This window comes from Apostichopus japonicus, chromosome 16, assembly GCF_037975245.1.
Source record: "Apostichopus japonicus isolate 1M-3 chromosome 16, ASM3797524v1, whole genome shotgun sequence".
Taxonomy (NCBI): Eukaryota; Metazoa; Echinodermata; class Holothuroidea; order Aspidochirotida; family Stichopodidae; genus Apostichopus; species Apostichopus japonicus.
The window spans coordinates 38,602,689-38,626,992 of record NC_092576.1 but is presented as its reverse complement, the minus strand read 5'-3'; the positions used below and the strand labels follow the sequence as shown (position 1 = coordinate 38,626,992).

Here is a 24,304-nt window from a genome sequence, read left to right as displayed (position 1 = left end):
CTGGTATATCATTATTGTTGACTGTAAACATAATTGAATCTAGGTTAACAAGTCTATAGTCGTGTCAGAATGTTGGTGGAAGAATGGCAGGTTAAATGAGCAGCCGACCAGTGAAATAATAAGTTTAATTTAATTGTTTGAGGTTCTTATCTTGGTATCAGAATGTGGCTATATGTTACAGCGGACTATAGTATGCTGTTTATATAAATGAGACGGTTTAGTTCGAGAGGTTGTATGCCTAATTTTTGTGTGATTACAAACTACCTTATATTAGTTAAAGACTAATTATGGTGATAGGAAGTCGATTCAAAATGGATGCTATTCATCATATGTATATATTAGTTTATGTGTTGTGAGAGAAAGAGTCGCAGTTAAACAGAGGCATTGCATTCATCGCTAGAGCAGTCTTGGGATTAATATAATTTCTGCTGGTAGGGAGGAGTGACGGCGGCGGCAGTTTAATGTTTTATCTACTTTTTACATTGTTTTCTTTCTTGTTGGTCTTCTTTAGGTGGAAAACTTCCGTCGTCGCTATAGGTAAGTTCAGAACATTACAAACAAACATAAAAAAGAAAGGTTCTCTGTCATCCAAACATAGAACTTATCGTTACATCCACAGCATTGCACCTAAACAATTACAATGTCACTGGTGTGAAACTGTTGTATATCTAAGCAAATATCAAGGTTCAAAGTATGAATTTGTAATTAAAACAGCATGAACTAATGCTAATGCAAATTTGAAATGGTGTCTCCGAATGTTGTTAATGACATCTTAGTGGATCATTACTGTTATTTGAAACAATGATAAACATGCGATGACACTTTAGATCAATCAATTAAATTAATATATTGATTCCTTTACTGTTTAGTCTAGACACATTACTGTAGTTGCGTATGCCATTTTATTTAAGTATATTACATAAGTAAACATCATATCAAGTTATCAACTTGCTGCTCTAATGAGAATTAAAGATGTAACGGCAAATTCATGTACAATTATGAAGAATTTTCAGATGTAAAAAAAAAATAGCAATGCCAAATGACAGCATGTAAGGAAAAAGGGTTGTTTTGGTCTGTTTCTGCAATTTTGTAGCCGTTTCATTTTTTTTTTTTTTTTTTTAAAGAATGCCCTAACATGTACGGCATGTTATGTATACAACGTACAAACGTTTTGGTCGATCATACGTTTTTATAAAGCTTCCTTATCAACGAAGCTAACATAGACCAGACTAACTCACAATGTGTAAAATATTGTACATCAATTAAATCACGAAATTGATACCCAAATGATAATTGGACACCCCTCTCATTAGACCACTCCACGGAGGACAAAACAGTAATGTATCAATCGCCTCCCTCGTGACAGTTTCAATTTGAAACTCATTAATGCTTGTCAAGAGATTGATTTGAATATGTTTACCTTGTCAAAGCTACTGTGGATCTAAGTTCCATTTACAATGTAGCTGCCAATTTCAGAAGACGTAGAATAAATATTAATTCATTTACTGGTAATAAACAACTCGGAAAGCAAAATCACATAGCTGATATAATCGTAAAATGTCAATCTATTTAAAATATTAACTTGGAAGGGCTGGTGACTAGTTTATGTACAATAAATGGTATAAGTGTGTTAAGATATGTCAGTTATCACCATGTACTAGTTGATCATACTTTATTCTATACAGAAATAAACCATGGCAGCAGACCTGGAGAGTCTCGAGAGGAAACCAAAATCTTGAAACAGAATAAGAAGATGACGATACGTTCTCAAGTTCAGAGGACATTGATGTTAATAATAACTCAGGTGTCACCAACAAATAAGTTCAGTTTTCCACCACATTACTTCATTGCAGAAAGCTGCAGTGACGTGCATAAGATATCAAAGGTGGGGATAAAATGTTTCTCGTGTATGGGGTTTTGAGGTCCTTGTTCCTGACCAATAGAGGCATTAATACCTAATCATTGGAACATTAATTAGGTATATAATAAGGTCTAAGCACATGGTCTTGCTAATACCTAATCTCGAATTTTTGTGTGAGGTTGTAAGGTTGTGTAACTAACACGTGAGACAGGTGTAATTTTCCCAGACTGAATATAAACATGCCCACAACTGAACCATTTTCCCTCGAATGACGGAAGAGGAGTATGCATGGACCCACAGCTCACCACATTATTTACTAAGTATTCCTCGGCTGTGATAGGAAGGGCCAAGAACGTCTATGTAAGGGCGTGATTAGAAGGAAGGGTAAAGTGTTCCTATGATCGCTAATTTGTTTCACATTTAGGGTGTGTGGTCCTCCCATGAAAAACAGACACTTAGAGTTCAAATTGAGCAGAGTCATATTTAGATTATAAATTAGGTATATAAAAGGGTCTTAAGACAAGTCTCGACAACCCAAAGTATTAGACAAGAGCAGTTGTTTAATATAATCGATCCTCAACATCGTTGAATATCATATCAATGTTCATTGTAAAAAAGAAAGATGCAACATTCTCATGTTCTTTATACTTGTGTAAAAAGCAGAAGCTACTATTTGTCACGTGCTTTCAGATCCATAGTCATAAGATATTAATAGTCAGCTGCCAAATTTCCAATGCTGCAAACTATCAAAAAGTGTTGGACAGAAAATCACTAGTGTATTCACCAAGAAAAGACATTTGTAGATTATGTAGTGACTCAAATTTGGAATGTTCATGAAAATTATAAATACATAACAAAAAACATAAAATTGAAGATGAAAGCACTATGAAAAAACAAAATTGATGTTTGATACACCTTTCTGCTAATATAAGTTTGAAAGATTGTGTAACTGAGTGCAGCGATTCCCTCAAGGAATGCGAGGGGCCAGAAACACTCCTGCCTCCACTTGTGAAAGTGAAGAAGATTTTGCCACGGGTCAATTTGCTCCTGTTCATACAAGTACGTTAACTTTTACTTCATTATTTGAATAAACATATTACCTATACACCTATTTGACTCGACCGTAGATTTGCATTATACTAAGAAATGAACTCATTGTCGCTTGAAGCTTAATGTGTAATGCATGTTTTCCTTTTAATTCACTTTCTGTATTTTGTCATTATAATTCTGTTTTAAATGTTCTCGTATTAGTTCATCGTTATTTCTTTCAAGGTTCTTTATATATCGGGACTCGTCATACTTCATACAGTCTAATACTGGATACACTATACTAGTTATACTTTTACTGTTTATTTGTTGGAACACACGCATTTAAAAATTCATTTAAAACCAAACGCTGCCAACCCAGTTGGCGTTGTTAAACTACGTCCATATTTTGATTTGACGAAACTTAAACATCAGAGCGACTGGACTACTAGTCTAGCCGACAAACCATTAATTATGCTCTCAGTAGAAGTATCACACATTTAAAGAGAAGAAATCTAGTTTTGTAACAAGTAACACGTTCGCTATGAATAACAAGAGAACTAGTTCAATGTGAAACATGTAATTTTGTTAAAATATGGCCTAATATTTAGTGTGGATGAGTGATTATTTAGAATTTATAAAACTGGATTAACAAAAGGAACAGTAGTTCCAAAAGAAGGTTGACGTCATCATCATATAATTGTCAACAGAAAACCATACAACAGTGTATAACATCCCGCATCCGAGATGATAAAATATAATACTTGTATCACTTTCTATGTGGTACAGTTGCCCTTCTTATTTCTGAAGTTTTGCCTTTTTTCCAGAAGAAAACTAAAAACGTACACCATGAATTTATCCTTTGTTACAGTTATTGTATGGTAATACAAATGTATTCAAAATCCTTTATTATGTAGATAGGTACGCTATTTGGAACGACATGGGCTGGGATATTTGCTTTTGATTGGTTTTTTATTATAACCTTTTATAATAACAATTATTGTGTTCTAATCCTAGGGTATCTAACTTACCATATATTAACAATAAAGTTTGTAACTTTTCTAATGTATTAGCCTTATATAAGTACGACTAAGATAAATTCACATAAACTTTTTTGAGAACCAGTTTAAGATAAATATGCACGCCTACCTTGATTATGAAGAGAAAAAATCCTTCAATTGTGAAAACCTACTTAGTAAATTGCTTCTGCGACGTATTTAGGCAGTGAGAAATCATTCATTTTGTTCACAATTTGATATCGTTGTGGAGAAGCATAAATACATTCGTTTAGGAAGCACTTTTAAAATTTCTTAAATAAAATATTGTACGCTAACGTCAACATGAACAACAACAACATTGAAACAAGGTAACATAAATTCTGTATTTTTACACGCTTTTGTGTATAATTCCACCTGTTTAACGGAATTATGCATGAACTTCAACGCATGCGCGAAGTGAAGGAATTGTTACCTTCTTAAAAAAGGTTTATTTTCAACCTTTACAAGTGTAAACCTTTCAATTTCTGGAAAATTATTGCTAACTCATAGATAAAGCAGACGGGACAGCTATGTTTACTGAAAAACTCAAAACTGATATTGCTTGTTCATAATATGGTGGCTTTATTGTAATGTAATATTGGTTAACTGGGTTGCATATATTTGAGATGACCTATTTCTCAGTCGACTATGTGACAGACAGTCCACAGCATTCAGCTGGTGTTGGTGTCCTGTAATTCATTTATTTGACCGAAGGGATATGGGTCAATGAATCTAAAATGAACCAACTACTGTTTATGTGGGTAGTAAATATGCACGTGAAGAGAAAGCAGAGTTTGACGGATTCTTTAGCAAACAATTCTTCCTCATAGAAGATGTATATATTATACAAATAACATATCAGTGCTCATATAAAGATGTCACAATGTTGAAAACTCTGGGAGATTTATAAAAGTTTACCCCCAAAACCAATACTACTTCATGCCTCATGTTGTCTATGGTAATCAGATGATTTTCTTGTTTTCTTATTATGTTATGATTCTTCATCATGTAAAGCGCATATGAATATATATATATTTTATAGTATTTGCGCTATATAAGGATCCATGATAATAATGATAATAATAATAATAATGTCATTACGATTCATTCGTATAGATATGTAAATGTTAAGAAGATTTCTAAAAGAGATTGGTAATAGCAGTGACATGTTTTTGAGAGCTAGTGTTCATCTTTTCCTTCCAATGTCAAGTTTAATGAGTTTTACTTATCATAACAATTTAAAAAATACAAAGGTTGTGTGTACAAAAGCTGCCGTATATCTATCTGTGAAGAGAACAAGAAGCTCAGTTATTCTGTGTTTGCTAGTTTACCAGAAACATCGTTCTCAGGGGTGCAGACTTTGGCAGAGTAATTCAAATGATACTTATAGTAATGTGAGGTTTCGTTGGAAACTCTGGCTGATCCGGCACCTTTTAGAGTGAATTTGAGAGGATAACGTATAAGATTCTGCCCGGCTTTAAGTTGCGTAGTATATTTGATATTGTTAACAAATACATAATATGTAATATTGATAAGCTGCATGTGATATAGTTGGGGAAATGGTTAAGATGATGTTGTAAATACATTTAAAAGTGCCTTTTGCTTTAATGATATAATATTGACAATTGCTCATATTTTTTTTTTACATTTTCTTTATTACTTCCAAAATATGTCATCGAATCTGAAATTGCCATTATTCATATCTGAAGAAAAAATAATTTGGTGTTGTTGTAATGGGCAAGACGTTTGTTATGTGTTTCTCTACGTTTGATATTACATCCAAAGCTACTCACAATTTACCTAGAAGTATTTCAGCTGGTATCTTTATTTTACGATCTAACACATACTGTAAAAACTATGTCAATTAAGGTCACTGGATAGTTGTTTAATTCTTATACTAAAATATAATAAAATTCCATTTAAAATTTCAAACTTGATACCATGGGGCTCTTTACCCCGGTCAACTCGCATTCCACACAGTCACACACGCACAAAAACAGTAGCTACTAATAGATATGTATTTTTGGTTCGGCCAGTAACATAGGTAACATATATACAATAATTTAGACATAATACAACATGTTATTGTTCAGCTACATAATACGTTCATATCAATGCTGAGTAATACCACTAACCATGGCTAAAAATTTGATATGTAATTAATTTCGGTTTTAATCTTGATATAATTGCAAATATACCATACTCACGATCGGTGGCGGAATTACATGGTGAAAGAGGAGCACTTGCCCCACCCTACCTTTTCCCAGACAGAGTTTGCTTTTTATCCGATTCTGCCGGTAATTTGGTTGGTTATGCCAGAGCAGTTTTGGCAACTCTGCGATATTTTTTGACTTATTTATAATTATTTATTACAAAGGCTATAAAAATGATCGACCCAGTGTGACGATTCTATCTTTAGCGCACTATGGTACTAGCATGATACTACTAGTACCAATGTGACAGTACCATATAGGCGTATGTCAGTTAAGGTTATCCAGTTTGTCTGTGTTTGAATTTTGAGAGAAACCCTCTTAGACGGTTTACCATCTATGAGAGTATCAATGGGCGCCGTCCAGTCCTACATTGACGATACGATTGACCATTTGTTACTTTTAATGTCGATGATTGAATCTGACAAAACTTTTGTTTGCAGATAGAATAAGTACATTTTCAAATACACAAGTAGTACTTGAAAATAAGCTGTAAATATTGCATCATATTACTTCTAACGTCTTTATAAAACAACACAAGTTCGCAAAAGTGAGTTAAACAGGTCCTTAGACCTCCTGCCCAAGGAACCCCCTCCCCCCGTTTGCTTTTAGAAATCAAATTACGCCCATGCCCATTATCTTAGTTTGTGATTATGGCACATGGTAAGTTAAGCTGCTTATCTTTCCTCTACTCTCTTGAAGTAGATAGGGCTACAGATAAACATGTGTAGACGTGAATCGATGCAGATGAAGAACACTTCTCAGATATCTTCGCCATGTAACTCAATGTGCCCCTTCCTCAAAACAAATAATAATGATAAGATAAATTGGAACGTTGTTACAAATGCCTGCGTTATAATGGTTTTGTTAGGAAGAATTTAACTTAATTAAAACTGAACCAAATAAACAAACAGCAAGATGCAGTCATATTTCTAACAATATTACATTACAATCTAGTCTTGAGATTGTTCAACTGGAGTGAATGTTTTTGAAAGTTATAGTGTTTGTAATTTGTTAACACACATAACCTTACAATGTAGGCTACCTATATGGACACACATACGTGAGCATGTTAATCGCTTTGTTTCACTGTACTGCTTATAGTAACAGTCTAACTCGCTTTAGTATGTTTACCTAGTTATATAGTGCTGCAATCCATATCAAAATGTAAATATGAACCTTGATTTATAGATTCCTAAACTAAACAGAACTGCAAAGGTCAGTCCAACAGCTAATCCCGCCATCAATGACTTGGCTTGATCACAAGTATGTAACACGTTTCATTCGAAGTAGTAGCGTGCGCAAAGAAAAAAAAGGGCTGGTCGGGGAAATCTCGCACCTCCATTTGAGAGGAGGTGGAGGAGAAATTGTTTAGTCTGTGACTTTGTACGCCACACCATTTTGTCCATTTCTCCGGGTTTAACTCCACCACCCCCCCCCTCCCATCCGTCCGCCCCACCCTTTGAACCTGGTGCACACAAAGTCAGGAGTCATTATGATAACTGACATACGTCACGACAACAAAACCTGTGGACAATACTTTGTTGTAAAACAATCTTAACATGCTCAACCCTACATTACAACCCTACATAAGTATTTCTATTATGTTAACCACTAGTTGTCCATCTTACCCGGTGACCTTCTTACAACTTTTCTTCGTAGAGAATCGTATATGGATATGAAGGAAAGTTTTAGTACTGTTTTTATTTGATTTTACTGATTTATATGAATGACCAATGCATATTTGTATCTTCCTAAAATAAATTTGCAAAAAGGTTAAGTAAAAGTTATTGTACTTTGTCCCAGTAATCCCATCAACCATCGTACAAAGATTCAGTAAATATGAAACTGATATCTATCAGTAAAGTATATTTTACCAGACCGCGCCCATCAGTAGTTGCCGAGTATTTGATTTAATCGTTTGTATCTAGCTATATATATACAGCAGTGTTACTTTTGAGGAACGTTATATCTCGCTCATCTGGGACGTAATTAAAATCTATTAAAAACCAATTAATTCCACGTTATCGGTAAGCTTTGATTATATTAGATTGTCATTCGTCCAATTGATATTTACTCAGTCTGTAAAAACATTGAAGCTACTATTACGTATAAGCCTATACATATATTTGTGTATTTTTTCGTTACTTACAGTGCCCACAACAATGTGTATTAACGTTTCTTGTGCAGTGTCATATTTTAATAATTCATGATAATTCTTAAGTTATTATTATAGTATTCATTGAAGCATTCCTTACAGCATAGTATATTACAGTGTGCTTAACAATGTTTTTTTTTTTTTTTCAGTTGTATTATGCAGTGTGAAAGAGTCATTCACATCTGTTAAACAACAATTCATCTTGTTCATGTATTCCGTGTTCTTCATTTGTGTTAATTTCGTTGGCAATATTTTAAATTATGTAATGAAACTTTTCATACACCTAGAAAGTTGTGTTGTCGTGTGTAATTGACTGACAAAAAAAAATGAAAAATCTCAGCATGATAACAACATAAGTAATATATAAACAAACATTTCATGGCAAATATTAGTTTTAATTATGAGGTACATTAATTGAATGGAGATGTGTTCAAAACACTAACGAACTGACGTTGTCTGACATCAACGCTACCTTATTATACTATTTGTAATGAGGTTTGTGTTGTATCTGCCCACATATCCCCCCCCCCCCCCAACGAGTTGCGAGCTATCATGCGTGTGTGCATTATAAACTTGAACTGACTTACTCACATGCACGAAGTAGAATATTCATCATAACAACATAACATGGATAAGCATGTTAATCACGGTCGATATAAAAATATTTTACACTTTTGGCTAAGATCTATTCCATTTGAGAGGGACTTGACATAAATCGTCATGATCACACGGTGACAGCTTCCATGTGAGGGGACACTGATCGAGCGTTGGTAACTTTGGGGGGATGGTTTTTCTTCCCAGGCTCTTGGGTTACTATTAAAAAAAAAATTATTACAATCATAAACTGTTTGCTACCAAGTAAAGAAGTTTTCGTTTTGATAAGAGAATCAGCTGCATCTGTCTTGTGTCTGTTTTGTGAATTAATTCAAATTATTTACAACCAGCAAATGAGCGGAGACAACCAGAGGTCACCAATTGTTTGTATTCTTAATGCGATTTCGGGAGGTGGGCAGGGAGATCAAGCGACAGACAAAATCGTCTATAGGATTACAACACTTTAAAAACTCTACTACACATGCATAACAATTTCTGAGAAGATAATCACAAAATAAACTTAACATAGTCTTCACTTTCGACTTAAATATCCATCGATATTGAAATAGAAGCTACCAATATGTTTGCTTAATGTTCAAGCGAGGAAGATTTCGATATATTAGCAAGGCGAGACATGCGCACGTGACACATCGTTATATCAAATCCTAGAAGATTTGTTGAAAATTGTGGTATTTACGTCGCTTGGTATTGTCGTGTTTGTTGAATATTGTACTGTCTAATATATTGTACTAAAATATTATCATAAGTGTTTGTATTATCATCTTTAGGGATATGTTATTGTTAAGCTAGTTTCGTTTTTATTGAACTTTGTCATTTATTTTGCTGCTTTAGCACCTGTCTGTGCTTTACAGGGGTTATCGTGTCATATTTGTGAATCTATAATTATTTATTTAAAAATATATGACTGTTTGCTCTGAGATTGTATAAACCGTGTCCTTATGAGTATTAAAGGAGCCGCTCTTGTTTTGGATCAATCCTTATATTTCAGCGTATGCAACTAAATCTACACAATAGGCTACTTTGCATATTAATAAAGGGACAGGTGCATTTTAATCATGTTGTTTGAAATTTGGTCATTAGACACTGGCTTGCTTAATGTTCTTTAACTATATTTCAGTAATGTTCATGATTCGATCATAATTCCTGCAAGATACATCATGTGTCGGTGTGAATTAATATATGACCGTCTAAGTGTTATAATAATAATAATAAGTGATATACTTCATATGAATGTCCTTATTTATATTGCACACTGAAAACACTGCTCAAACCATCAATGGCAACATTAATATTTAAATTATATAAGAACGATGAACAATGCGTCACATGTCAGTTTACGCATGCTTCACCATCATACAGGTGTTTAAATTAACATTATTATCTGTGTTTTTTAGATCTCTAGTTCCTGTTCAAAATTTATGATAATGATGTCTTATTACCGTAAGGATGATATCAATAAAGGTTATACGTCAGTTGACGTTATTGAAATTTGTAGAGTCATTACATAATATATAAAAAGTAAATGATTACACGTAAATCGCGTCAATATCAGGCCAGTCTTATGCCAGCATGTATATTTAATTGGATAGTTCGGTCTCACACTAATTACGTTTAATATCACCTTCTAATGCAGAAACGATTTGTCAATGTGGGAATACATTTAGAGGCAGGAAAGGCCAGTCTTATGCCAGCATGTATATTTAATTGGATAGTTCGGTCTCACACTAATTACGTTTAATATCACCTTCTAATGCAGAAACGATTTGTCAATGTGGGAATACATTTAGAGGCAGAATTTGTTCTTTCATATATTTCATATCATATCTACACTGAAACCATATGCTCTATATATGATGTATATGTGTTTGTATTAATGTATGTGTATCGCAGTTTATTGAAATTTATACTATTGCTTTTCTCTTTTTTTTTTTGGTCGTTTACGACCTGTGTATGCCGAATTTCCGATTGTGGACAATAAATTCAATTGGCTTCACCCATTCAATATATAGCACATGATTCAAACAGATTGCAATCTCATTGCAAACACCCTTCATGACGAATTGAGGAGTCATAAGAGGGCAACGTTTGTATTTTCTACAACTACATGTGATCTAGTGGTTTTCACACGTGTTTACTTGTTGAACCCTTTTTACTCATTCGTCAAGTGGCGATATTGATGGATGCTGTGGACATAGGAAGAGGTGAATCGCAGGATAAAAGGTTGCAAAGTTGTGGTAGTAATTTATTAACCAAATTTTTGTATCAGTCGGTTGCTGTATGTGGTACATAACACACCCTTTTCTAGGTTCAGGAATGTATGATTATTTCCTTCAATGATGGTCATATGTATTTGTCATCGTTAACAGGCGAGTCACAGTGCACATGGTGTGCGAAGGCTATGCGGCGTGTTAACGCCCCTGTTATATTAACATACGAACAAGCACACCATGCGAGCGAGAATCTTTAAATAACTCCGAGGTGACTCAAACAAAGGAAGTATGGATCGGATCAGAAGACAGGCAGGAAATATTTCCCGCCAGCCTACCAGATCAAGCCAGTCCACTCCTGTAAGAGCTGAGCCATCAACCCAACAAGCACTGACTTTGGAAGGTCCGTATAGTTGCGCTTGCTCTGATGCAATCATACTTCAAAAGAAACATTAAAAACAAATGACTATACGGCTAGGTCATTGTATTGTAAATCAATAGCACAAACTTGTATGCAACAATGGCCTTAATTCCTTAATATTTTATTGAAGTCTTTCAATTTTTGTCATTTCTTAAATTTCCATAATAATTGTATATAATTTCATACTTGGCAAAGAGGAAGGAGGGGGGGGGGGGGGGAGTGGGTTATGGTCTTTCAACTGCAATGCAAATCACACTTTCATGTGAAGTCTTGTTGCATTGATGGTAGTTATTACCATACCTTACTAATGATTCCATTGTTTACTTTTTATTTCATTCTATTCAGAAAAAAAAAGAAATCTTTCTCACAGAACTGAAGTCTACGTACAAGGAACGATATGACGGAGTTCAACCGATCCCTTATATCAAAGATAGACTCTACTGTGTAGAAAAAGTATTCGTTGAGGGCAGCATTGAGGGTTTCATCGAGAGACGAACCCCCTTCTCCACCGAAGGATCATGGGAACGTTTGGCGTCATATAATCATATTTTCACTGATCCGCGTATTAAATCAGTACGTCGAATTATAGAGGGTGAACCAGGGTACGGTAAATCAACCCTTACCCTTCAGTTAGCCTATGACTGGTGCAACGGTGTGAAGGAATCCCCTTTCTCTGATGCAGATGTGTTAATTCTTCTGCGACTGAGACAGCTGGGTAACGTGAAGTCCATTTACAGGGCGATCAAAATGTTTCTATTACCAAACGAGCCCCGTGTGAAACAATCTGACATTAGAGCTATTCTGGAAGGCTGCCATAGAGTTAAAGTTCTCCTGGATGGCTATGACGAGTACCCTGAAAGAGATCAAACCACAGGAAGTGACGTAGATCAGATCGTCAGATATGAGAAGTTTCGAAATTTTGAAGTAACCTTGACGACCAGGTATCTACCAAAAGACTTTGCCAAATCAGAAACCAAACGAGTAAAGTTGAAAGGTTTTGATGAAACTGCGCGTGATCAGTACATTCGCAAAGCTATCACCGGAGACAACAATGAAAAGGCTTTTGATAAAATTAAACAAGGTTTGAAAGGAAACCCAATTCTTGACGATCTCTGCCAAGTTCCTCTATTCTTTGTTACGTTCGCTCACATGACTGATGAAAGAAAAGACTTTCAGAAATTTAACTCTGTTACGGAGTTTTTCATCTACATGATGAAATGTTTTCACAGTCACACCAGAAACAAGGCAGCGGAACGTAACGTTATAACCTATGAAGTAGAGTTTGAAGCTATCCATGGTGAACTTGATAACATAGCATTTGAAGGACTCAATAGAGAGAATCAACAGATTGTGTGGGAAAAAGATGTGTTCTGTAAATGAGTTGGTCTAACGTTTTATGATCACTATATCCGTGTTGGTATTTTAGTAGAGGAAAAGGTCGTTCATATTCCCGATGGAGAATCTCCTGGTAACGTAAGTACCAAGATTGAAGTAAGTTTCTACCATAAACTATTCTGTGACTGGTTTGCATCATTTAAGGTCGCGGATATCGCTGCTAGTGTGAAGAATTCAGCTGAATTGGAACAAACTATGACTAAGATGGATCCATTAGACCTCCAGTATGTCTTTCGATTCGCATGTGGACTAAGCCGTACAGCTGCTCGTAACATCGTTAAGTATTTTAAGAAGAAAAGGGATTGTAATAAGTTTGCAATCCTCTGCATCTTGGAACAAAATGGAGACATTGAGGAGATCAGGAAGACTGTGACAGAGCTCTGAGCCGAGGAGGTTTATATCAGGAAAGATGACAGCAAGTTACTACAGAGGTCTACAGTACAGCTGCTACAGATAGCATAAAGTCATGACGTAAAAGTAGTATCGAGGATCCACATTCGTTACTTCCTTTTATCATTTTTTATTGTTGTCATCTTTAATGAGAGTAGTCCTGCTCAGTGCAGAAGTACTGCTTTCCAGAAGAGCCCTCAATACAAAATACATATACAATATAATGCAGTAGATAAACGATAAATATCCAAAAGCACAAAAAGGAAAAAGATAGACAAACAAACATCAGACATTAACATTTGGCAAGCATTTCAAATTTGGGGGAAGACTGTTCCACGACCTGCCTCCAGAAAATTGAAAGGACCTTTTTCCATTCCCAGATCTAACTGGAGCAAGTAAAACATGATAAGAGCAGCTAGATCTAGTTCTGTAAGAATAGTATATCAGTACGGAAATCTGAAGTTTACGTGGACACATCTATACATTATAATATTTCTGAAATAAAATGCACGTTTATGGACATGTAGCCATTTCAATTCATCGAAAATATCTGTGACATGCACATCCCGAAGCCCACACCCCAGGACTAATCTAGTTGCACAATTTTGAAAAATCTGCAGCCGGTCAACCAATGTATTCGTCGCCGTTATCCAAACGGCAGAACAGTAATCAATATGGGTACAATTAGATCGTTGCACAGAGTATTACGTGTCTGCTGGTCAACAGACCAACCAAGTCTTTTTAGAGTAACCCGTTTCTGTGATTTGCAGTAATTTTGTCAATACATTTTTGCCATTTAAGAAACGGGTCAAACCACATTCCAAGGTATTTGAATACATACATATTTTCAAGAATATCAAGATTATCAAGCTTTACATTGAGAAGATTAAACATCTTTATAATTTGAGAGGAGCCAAACGTCATAACCTTGGTTTTAGAAACATTAAGTGTCAGCTTATTAGTGTTCATCTAATCAGAAACAGCTTCCAGGTTCAAATATATGACCCTTTCAATATCTAATTCGTTTTTTGAACTAAACATGATGGCAGTATCATCGGCGTAAAGACAAACCCTACAACTCAAAATTGCAGTAGGAAGGTCATAATACAAGTGATGAAGAAAAGTGGACCTAATATGGATGCCTTGAGGTACACCGATTGTAACAGGTCTTGCATCAGATTTAACCTCATCAATACTTGTAGTTTCTTCTCTATTTGACAAATAATTAGAGAACCAGGCTAGCTCATTATACCGTATCCCATAATAAGATAATTTATGCAGAATAATCTCATGGTTGACTGAATCAAAAGGCCTCTTTTAGGTCCAAGATCACAGCAATAGTGATCTGACCCTTGTCCCTATTATCAAGAATGTAGTCAGTAACGCCAATAATAGCATAAATTATAGAATGTTGTTGTCTGAATCCAGATTGTGACGAACTTATAAGCCCATTGTTTTGAAGATGACCATAAACTTGGCATGAATCGCTTTCTCAAGAATTTTAGTAATAACAGGCAAAACTGAGATGGGCCTATAGTAACCACAATCTGTCAGCCCATTTTTAAAAATAGGGGAAACAACTGCCTCTTTCCACTCAGCAGGAATGGATGCACTACGAATAGTAAGATTAAGAATAGAGGTAATTGATTGGAAATTGGATAACTTCCTGTTTTTATAGTCTAGCACTTATACCATCAATACCATTATAGTTACCAATTTGAATATTTGCGAGTTGTTTGTTGACAAAATCCTCACTATTTTCAATAAACTTTAAAAACTCGTCAACTTACTTAACTTCCCGCCACCATCATTGACAAACTTCTGGGCAATTGAATTTCCAATGTCTGTAAAAAAAACATTGAAAGCGTTAGCCATTCCATTAGGAGTTTAAACTTCTTTTCCATTGAGCAAAAACTTATTGACAGTATCTTTATCTTTTGTTGGAAGAATAGATTCAATGATCTTCCACATCTGCTTGCTATTACCCTTATTTAATCAATAGTATCAGTATAGTATGACTTTTTGGCTTGTTTAGTTAGATTATTAGTTTTTTTTGAGATGACGAAAAAGTCCCAGTCACTAGACTTTCCAGTTCTTTTGAGCAACACGTTTATAATGGTCACGGTCCCTACTTATAGATAGGATTTCATCATTAAACCAAGGCTGCAATATACCCTTGATACAAATTTCAGCGTGCGGGGCATGTTTATCTGTAAAATGAGTAAAAAATACATTTAAAGTGCCCTCATGCAGTTTCAGTATTAGTAGTTTGTTATATACTTTTCAAGTTGGCATTGATAAGGTATGCCTGAAAGCTACTATCAATACATTTACGATATGTTCTAGTTTTTAGACGCTATGGATTGCATTTAATCCGACAAGCTTGACAAGACATGTACACAAGATTATGGTAACTAAACCCAACCGATACATTTCCCGAGGAATATAATTTCTTCTGGTTCGAAACCAAGATCAGATCAATGCAGGTAGAACTGTTTTTCAGTGATCCGAGTAGGAGTTTCTATCATATTATACAATTCAAACTGTTGGCATATTTGAGTGATTTCTTTTGCCACTTTCGAACAAAGAGATCTTTATTAAGGTCTCCTGTAATAGTCATGTCACCATCCCTAGCTGATTCAACAACATTGCTTAAATGACTTTCCAAAAGCGGCATATACTCGCATTTATCAGAAGGTGGACGATAAATAAAGCCAATAAAATGTTCAGTCCATATACTTTCAATGCCAATTGTCCCAAGATCAGTTTTTATGAACGCTGCGTAGTTGTGTAGACACATAATTCTCCACACCACCACCTCTACGATTTATATCATGTCGGTAAAGGGTATAACCATCAATGGATACTTCTTCAGAGGAAATTTGGTGCGAAATCCTATTCTCTTTGTTGTTGTTGTTGTCCAATTTTGGATTTATAATTTTCTCGTTGAATTCTTGACGAACTTTCTTATGTACCTCAGGTCTAAGATATCAGGTAAAATCTAATCAAAACCCAACTTTAGTAAGTACTATTAATTTCCCTTATGCATAATACCGATGCATGTTATGTAGTACAAGAATAAATAAAATGTAATACAATACTTTAGATTTGTTAAAATGTGTAACTTTTTTTCACTAGAGCATATTACAGCATAATGTACGGTTCATGTTTATTGTCAAATGCATTCATCATGCTGTGTCGCTTTGAAGTAATTTATGACTGAATAACATTTTAACCCGTCCAACTAAATCCATCGGTAATCCATTTGCCTGCACTAAAAAATATATGCAAGGTTGCTTCTTTCGTCTCAGTAATTGTGTAATTAACTTGCACCTTTGTTAAAGAATATAACTGTTTTAGTATATTAATTAATATACTCTAATTCGTAGTTATAGAGACCAAGTAACATATCAGTTGGCAATATTCCAATCAGATATTCCGAGAGCTGAGTTAGCCGTGATAAGCTACAAGTAGTACTAGTAGTGATAATGGATTTGGTCGTGTGGTAACATTATGAGTGGTAGTGGTACATGGAATAGGATAATGTCGCCTTCATGAGCCTACAGCAAACATTTTTGAGAGAATAAAATATGAATGGAATTTGTTTTACAGTTACATAAATAAAATATTATAACATAAACTAGCATCTGACTAGAGTTTCCGTGGCGGTAGCTTGTAAGCGGTTCATACGGGCGTGCGTCGGTTGGATTTACTCTGCATGTGTCGGGACGAAAAGTTCGTTCTTGCGATTACTGTGTGTAGGTTGAGGCCTGATAACGCTTATGCTAATGTGATGATCCATGGGTGTAAAGATAAATCACAGAAACTTTTATTTTGCAACTATCATGTAATATCAACATATCTTCTACCATGTTATTATGCAAGACTGGTAAAAATGAGGGTGGGTTCGTAGATCCAGATATAGAGAGAATTAAAATCATTTTTTTTGTTAGGTTCAACAGATTGTTTTTATTATAACGTGGTCATTGATGAGTGTACATATATATGTATATATTTACATATTTTCGGAAGGGTTTATGTGGAGGGATGGGGAGAGTGCGGGCGGTTGACGGGTGGATGGATCATGGCCTAGATGACAAAAGTTGAGTTTAACAATCAATTGTATAAGCTATGAAGACAAATTTATCACTTAGCCCGCATCTTCGTTGTTTGTCGATTTAGTCTGGTAGGGCGGAAATAGTGTTAGGATGGGGAGGAGGTTGAGGGTAGACACTAGCTTAGACTAAATGACTTAAATCGAGATCTGCAATCGCTAAGTCGTATACATTCATAATCGAGTATAATTTTATAAAGGTAACTTATACATTTGTTTTTTAATAGTTTAAATCAAACTCAACTTTCCTACGTACTAGCGGTATCTACGCATCCTGTAGTAAGTTGAAGACATGATTTTTTATTTCATTTTATTTCGTTTTTGTGTTTTCTTTTCATTTTTTAGTATGTTCATTAATATTTACTGGCAATGAGGTTATGCATCTAAACTACAGTTTTTTTTTTTGTATTTTATTTATATAACTTTTCTTCAGATACCAATATCTGACCTAAGGCTGCGGTGGTCCTTCAGTAAAATTGACAACAATAACATATTGCTCCGGTCTGGTATTGCTCTACCAAGCCTCTCATCACTGGAGAAGTTATTGGTGAATGCAGGCAAAAAAACTTACTGAGGAAGACATTGTAGGATTATTGAACTATGTACTGCCGTCTAAGAAATTTAGGAAACTTTGGTAAGTAACTTAAAATATCAAATAAATATGAGGAGAGGAAATTGGGGTAAATTTACAACCGATTTAAGAAAGTATGCAATAATTTAATTGTGTCATCAAAGGAACAGACAAAAGGTACTAGACAACAAATAATATGAAAGATGCCATCATATCTTGAAGGATATGATAGTTGAAGTGGGTTGGATTTGTAAGGTCATTTGATTGAAACAAAATGTTACGTCATATAACTTAAGAGGCATATGTAAGAGCTGCAAGAAAATTATCAGCGATCATTGTCATCTTCTATCGTTATAATTGTAGGTTGGGGCAAATACGGAAATATTTGATTTTTTTCCCAATATTCGTAGCCTATGTTGACCTGTATATCATGTACAATGTTACATTCATTTAAGAATTATGTTTGTATATATATATATATATATATATATATATATATATATATATATATATATATATATATATATATATATATATATATATATATTGTACATTGATATTGTCTTGGCGTTAGGACACAAATTATGTTTTTTCTCTTTGCCTCTTTTCTTGTAAGCATTTTTCTTATAGCTGTTTTCAACTACGGTAGGTGCTGCACCTAACATGTCTATTTGACAATGTTGACCTAACCGCTAAATACATTTAAAAAAATATATTGAATATTTCAAATTATTTCAAATACTTCACTATTATTTCAAGAGAAATTAAATTAGATGAAGAATTAATTTAAATAAAAACACTTAAGTTACTTTACTGCACTTTCTTTATGTAAATTTGATTGCACATATGAACTTTTCGAAAACACACGGATGCTATAAACGTAGTTCAATAGAACTTTGTTATCGCAATTGCAAATATTTGCATTTTGTTGATACAATATTATTATGTTTAAATTTAACTTGGCCTGACGTTTCGATCCTAGCAGGATCTTCTTTAAAGGCTAAATGTCTGTGATGTTATCTCTGTTAATCATTATGTTTCATGGCTACAGTAAGGTGAGCTGGTTGTTTACATCAGTTGATATATTTATTTTATTATCACAGGTTTACTAACTGCGCACTACCTGCATATATCAGACCAGAGAAAATCCCAGAAGAATTAAAAAGAAAGAATGTACAAGGTATGGCTATGTGTGTACAAGATATGGCTAATATACAGTATGTTACAATACACGGTATGGCTAACAATACATTGTGTTATAATACAAGGTATAATGGTTAGAGTACAGACTGTGTAATGTTGCAAACACTGGTTATAGCAAAATTATATTAAAGTACACTCATGTGCTTTGGCTTTTATACATTGTAAATGAAATATTACAAATGGATGTATTTATATTAAATTGTTCAAACAAACTCCTTTATATCAGAGGTTGATTCATGGCAAGAGTACACTATAAGTAGATAAATGACAGACTTGGGTTACATGAGTGTTATTAATTATGAGATGAATACTATGACTTCATTAGTGATAGTAATGATATTGTGTAAATGCAACAATTATACAGGGCTGGTGGGATCATATAATTGACATCATAATTAGTGAGATTCAACCATCTACGTCAGTAATAGACTAGTCTGGAAACCATAAGTAAAAAGAGAAATCCTTGAAAGTTTGAAATGATAAATAAATATTTACTGCCATTCAGCATGCACCGGGATCGTTTCTTACATTTTGATATTTGTCACTAATTGTTCTAATTTATGGTAACAGTAATGATACATATTAACTGCTTTAAAAATTTTGAAACCATTCAATGTCGTTAACTCATATCTGTCCAGGGAATCATACGGCGAATAACATAAATAAAAATTCTTGCATTAAAAATGGTTATTTATAAAATGTATCTATTTTAAAAGAAAAGTTACTTAATTTTAATGTATTCAGAGTCTTAAACACATAGCTTTGGTTTGTTCATAAATATACTTTCTTGATTTCATGTTTACTCTGTTTCCCAGTTTTGTGGCCGAGTAATGCCTGTCATCTTGATCTCCAATCCGGTCGATGGAAGAAGGTTGGTTAGACTTTTGTTTTGTGTGAATTGAGTGTGTTTGAATGTTTATTCTTAAGGGAGGGGTGGGGTATGGAAAGGTGGGAGTTAAAAATAAGGAGTATCCTGCTGTTTATTTTTTCTTAAACTTTTATGTATAACCTTTTGTTTATTGTTATTTTCTCCTTTGTCTCCCATGGCCAGTTACGTACGTTTAAATATCAATCGTATATACTTGCACTAATGTATTCATCCCGTACAAAACGACTGGTCATCATGGCTATATAAGGCATGGTAGTGTTTTGACATATCGGATTTCAGGAGTTGGTTCCTTACACAAGTTCTGTATGTACCGTACAGTGCGCCCTTACACGATAAAACCATCGTGTTTTATCATATACCTTATCATTAATCATATTTAATTGATACAACAATATGTATCTTGTTATAGGCTGATGACATTCAAACTATCACAGAGCTGTGCTCACAAGATGTGGTCATCAGTGACAAAGACAGTGTGTCAGTACAGAGGTCAGCCGTAGAGCTCCTACTGAAAGCGTCCAGTCATACTGTAAGTACACCGTCAATTGGTCACGTGACTATGATACATGCAGAATTGTATCATTACATAATATCTCCCCGATCAACTTATTGTGAGGAAGATAACATAATTAAACATTGTTTACCTTTGATCTTTTATTGAAATGTGTTATTAAAATATGAATACAATCGAGCATTAACATTAACATTCAAAAATTTTTAAAATAATAACAACTATTTATAACTATCCGTGTTTCTACCTTAATTGACTGTCTTTAATGGAATGAGTCAATATTGAAAAACGCATTCCTCTGAAAGGTACACTGTTCACTTTCCCATAACCCTGGGCTAATCCTCAAACTACATATTATTCCACTCCAACTCATTAAGTCACGAGGTACAGTTTAACTGAATTCGTGGCTACGATAAGGTTAGATTAAACACAAAGTGGTCTTCCTCAATCGTTAGATATGATAAAACTTAAAAAGTTAGACTTTCAAGATAAGAACATCACGAAATTGAATACACCAACCCCTCCCCCGTACATTAAATTGTCACTCAACTTCTATGTATTCAACAGTAACATTGCATACAGTACAACCCTGATATAAATCTACTTAAATAACTAACCTACCACTCCCTCATATTTTACCCTCGTCATGATATGGTAGCTCCTGAATCGACTACTGTCTATGATAACGATGATAAACAGAGATTAAAGAAGTATTAACAGTTAAACACCACTTAAATAAAATAAATACTAACAAGGATCCGATTGTGTAATTAATATCTCTATAATACCACATTCAAGATAAAGACATAAAAAATACATATATATTATTAATAAATTATAATATAATAGTTAAACACAAAATACGTCTTAAACTTTAATCCCTGATAAAGCGGTATTATATTTAATTTATATAATTATTTTCGTTTCTGCAGTTTTCCTCCTCTCCCGTAAAAAACACACATTACATTTAAGAAATGAAAGCGGTTTCCATGCTCCCCCACCATAAAGCACCACTCACTACCCCTACTTTACCCATCCTTGCCCAGTATGACACCCATCGATCCGTTTCTCACCCCTTGACACGCTTTGAAAGTATAAATATAACATTCACCAGGGTAAACCATATCCTCGCTCTCCTAATACCCGACGAAAAATCACTTAACTTTAGCACACCCTTCCTTACCATAACACACCCCTCCCTACACCCCTGACATCCCTTGTTCCGTCCATCCCTCACCTCTCTTAGACACCTTTGATTCATTCAACAGAAATGGCAATGACTGATCTCTGTAATAAACCTAACCCTCTTGTTTACCCTTTAACATTTTACAATGCTTAAAAAAGGTGAATCGAAGATAACACACACTTTACACATAAAATTACCTTTTTTATTCAACAAGTTCAAACCACTAATTATTAAGTAATCACCAAACAATACAACAAATCTGATTAAATAAACAAAATATCATTTGATTAATATTAGATTAAAACAACAATATAGTTGATATTCCTAAATGAATTATAATTTTATAATTTTCAAGTATTTATCCTGTGAAATAACACGATGGAATTAATTCTATTTATTATTTTCCTTTCTTCAGATTCCCATATACAGGGTGCATCTAGTCCGGTCCTTCAGTAAGATTGATGGAGATGGGAATATTGTCCTCTCCTCTGGTCTCTCTCTACCAATCATAACATTAATAGAGAGGATGCACATACAGACAGAGGAAGGGAGAGAAATGAATGCACATGAATTAAATGGAATATTAAACTATATACAACACTGTCAAAGATTCAACCAACTCTTGTAAGTAAAATGAATAAATAATATTAGTAGTGCTTAATATTAGTAGTACTTAATAAAAAACTAATTAATTTTAATGATGAAAACAATAGAGGAATTATTAATATATTTAATATAATAGTTCATAAATACTTCATGAATTTTAACAGGTTAAGCTAATTAAAAAAGTAAAACAAAACATATGAAGAAGAAATTGATTAAAGAAATAAACTAATAATGAAAGAACAATCATCGGGTAAGGAATATAATGAATGAGAGAGTAAAAGAGAGACAAAATGAGACAGAGAAAGAAAACTTTTACAATAAATTCAGAACAAGGAAATTTGTTGAAGTAAAGTAACAGAATGCCTTAGCTTACATTAACATTACGTAAATCGGGATATTGTTCGTGACTGGCTAACTAGTTATTTGTCGAACAGAAAGCAATATGTCCATATCAGTGTTTTAAAGTCAGGTTTTTTTTTTGTTAATACAGTTTGCGATGTGCATCAAGCGTCTATTAGGCCCAGATTGATTATCCTGTATACAAACGACACGTGTAATGTATCCAAATGATTATAATTTGTATTCCGGTGATGACATCAAGGTACTATGAGAAATTATAAGAAAAGAACTCCAAAGTCGAAGTCAAAACGTTATCTCTCAATGTTAGCAAAACAGTTGCATGCTATTTTACAATATCCGTTTTAATACTGATCTGGACATTACTGTAAATGAGGTTAATATATAGAATGAGTTTTTGTGACGAATGTCTTGGTTTACTTATAGATCATAATCTGAAATGGAAAGAAAATATTTTAAGATTTCATCAAAAAGACTTTCTAAAAGTATCGAAATTTTACATAAAGCCAGCCAGGATTTAAAATGTGATGACCTATACTTGTTATACTGTGCAATTTTCTTTCTTAACATGATGGTGATGATGATGGTGATGGTGATGGTGATTGTAATTGTAGTGACTATGATGGTGAAGATGGTAATGTGATAAGATCAACGTGGTGATGTTGATGGTGGTCTCATGAATGACCAGCATCGCGACAATGTTGGTGATGGAGATGGTTATAGTGGTGATGGTGATGATGATAATGATGGTGATGATGATGACGATGATGACGATGATGACGATGATGATGATGATGATGATGATGATGATGATGATGATGATGATGGTTGTGGTGGTGGTGGTGGTGGTGATGATGATGATGATGATGATGATGATGATGATGATGATGATGATGATGATGATGATGATGATGATGATGATGATGATGATGATGATGATGATGATGATGATGATGATGATGATGATGATGATGATGATGATGATGATGATGATGATGATGATGATGATGGCCGCCTCCATTTCCCCATCCACCAAATATCTCATGACATAAAATAACATGCAAACTAATTATGTTAGGTGTCGAACAGAAAGTGAAAGGGCGTATTCATAGTTATGAGTACATTTTTAATTATTTCCCAAACATTGTCCAGCTTGTTATTAGATGTGGTATATAACCGGGGAGTATTTAATAAATTGAACGAGAATCCAGACGCTGTGTAGCTGGAGTATTATGCAGACGGGTATGGAAATACAAAATGGTACTACTTATTAAATGATTCATTTAAAGTTCATTCGAATCGAACTTCTTATCACCTGCGAGTCTCTGATTTTATCTCTTTGTTAGTCAAATTTTCTTTTCCTTAATCATCAGGTTTTCTGACTGTATTCTACTTCCTTATACACCGATGCATGACTTGTTCAACATGATATCAAAGGAACTTACAAGTACAGTAACGATCATTATTGGTTGATTAGTTTTTAATTGATGACTATCTCTTGCCTTCTTCACCTTTTCCTCTTGAAATTCTAGGAACTTTAAGATACA

The 24,304-nt window shown here is 34.2% G+C and overlaps 4 protein-coding genes across 8 annotated transcripts in view; all 4 read left to right on the top strand.

Moving 5' to 3' along the window:
- Nucleotides 1-1,749, top strand: part of LOC139982535 (uncharacterized) — a 101,981-nt gene extending 100,232 nt beyond the window's left edge. Inside the window, exons 11-12 of the mRNA XM_071995427.1 lie at nucleotides 512-537; nucleotides 1,686-1,749. Coding sequence (XP_071851528.1) covers nucleotides 512-537; nucleotides 1,686-1,749 — 90 coding nt within the window. The remainder of the gene's footprint in view (nucleotides 1-511; nucleotides 538-1,685) is intronic.
- LOC139982295 (uncharacterized) overlaps nucleotides 1-24,304 on the top strand; it is a 148,765-nt gene that overhangs the window by 74,674 nt on the left and 49,787 nt on the right. Inside the window, exons 1-2 of one of the 4 annotated variants that reach the window (XM_071994986.1) lie at nucleotides 7,773-8,164; nucleotides 11,274-11,517. The exons of the other annotated variants lie outside the window; for them this stretch is intronic. Of the exons in view, the coding sequence (XP_071851087.1) occupies nucleotides 11,406-11,517 (112 nt within the window). The 5' untranslated portion in view covers nucleotides 7,773-8,164; nucleotides 11,274-11,405. Of the gene's footprint in view, nucleotides 1-7,772; nucleotides 8,165-11,273; nucleotides 11,518-24,304 lie in introns of those variants that run through there. 4 annotated transcript variants of the gene reach the window in all.
- LOC139983774 (nucleotide-binding oligomerization domain-containing protein 2-like) lies at nucleotides 11,577-13,022 on the top strand. Its single transcript, XM_071997551.1, has 2 exons — nucleotides 11,577-11,603; nucleotides 11,881-13,022. Exons 1-2 carry the CDS (start codon nucleotides 11,577-11,579, stop codon nucleotides 12,913-12,915), a joined length of 1,062 nt encoding a protein of 353 aa, XP_071853652.1. The 3' UTR covers nucleotides 12,916-13,022.
- Nucleotides 13,246-24,284, top strand: LOC139982321 (uncharacterized). Of its 2 annotated transcripts, none has more exons than XM_071995034.1 (8): nucleotides 13,246-13,401; nucleotides 17,662-17,713; nucleotides 17,868-18,068; nucleotides 19,109-19,185; nucleotides 20,024-20,079; nucleotides 20,507-20,626; nucleotides 22,210-22,418; nucleotides 24,131-24,284. In XM_071995034.1, the coding sequence occupies exons 3-8, from the start codon at nucleotides 17,986-17,988 to the stop codon at nucleotides 24,228-24,230; spliced, it is 645 nt and encodes a 214-aa protein (XP_071851135.1). In that variant the 5' UTR covers nucleotides 13,246-13,401; nucleotides 17,662-17,713; nucleotides 17,868-17,985; the 3' UTR covers nucleotides 24,231-24,284. The 2 variants fall into 2 exon arrangements, with proteins under 2 accessions (XP_071851135.1, XP_071851137.1); XM_071995036.1 differs by lacking the exon at nucleotides 24,131-24,284 and adding an exon at nucleotides 22,891-22,933.

Excerpts from the sequence above, each read along its gene's own strand:
- LOC139983774 (XM_071997551.1), top strand. The coding sequence starts at position 11,577 with ATGACTATACGGCTAGGTCATTGTATT. Across the intron at positions 11,604-11,880 it reads TACGGCTAGGTCATTGTATT|AAAAAAAAAGAAATCTTTCT; the intron begins GTAAATCAATAG and ends CATTCTATTCAG.
- LOC139982321 (XM_071995034.1), top strand. The coding sequence starts at position 17,986 with ATGCAGGCAAAAAAACTTACTGAGGAAGACATTGTAGGATTATTGAAC. Across the intron at positions 18,069-19,108 it reads AAGAAATTTAGGAAACTTTG|GTTTACTAACTGCGCACTAC; the intron begins GTAAGTAACTTA and ends TTATTATCACAG. Across the intron at positions 22,419-24,130 it reads CAAAGATTCAACCAACTCTT|GTTTTCTGACTGTATTCTAC; the intron begins GTAAGTAAAATG and ends CTTAATCATCAG.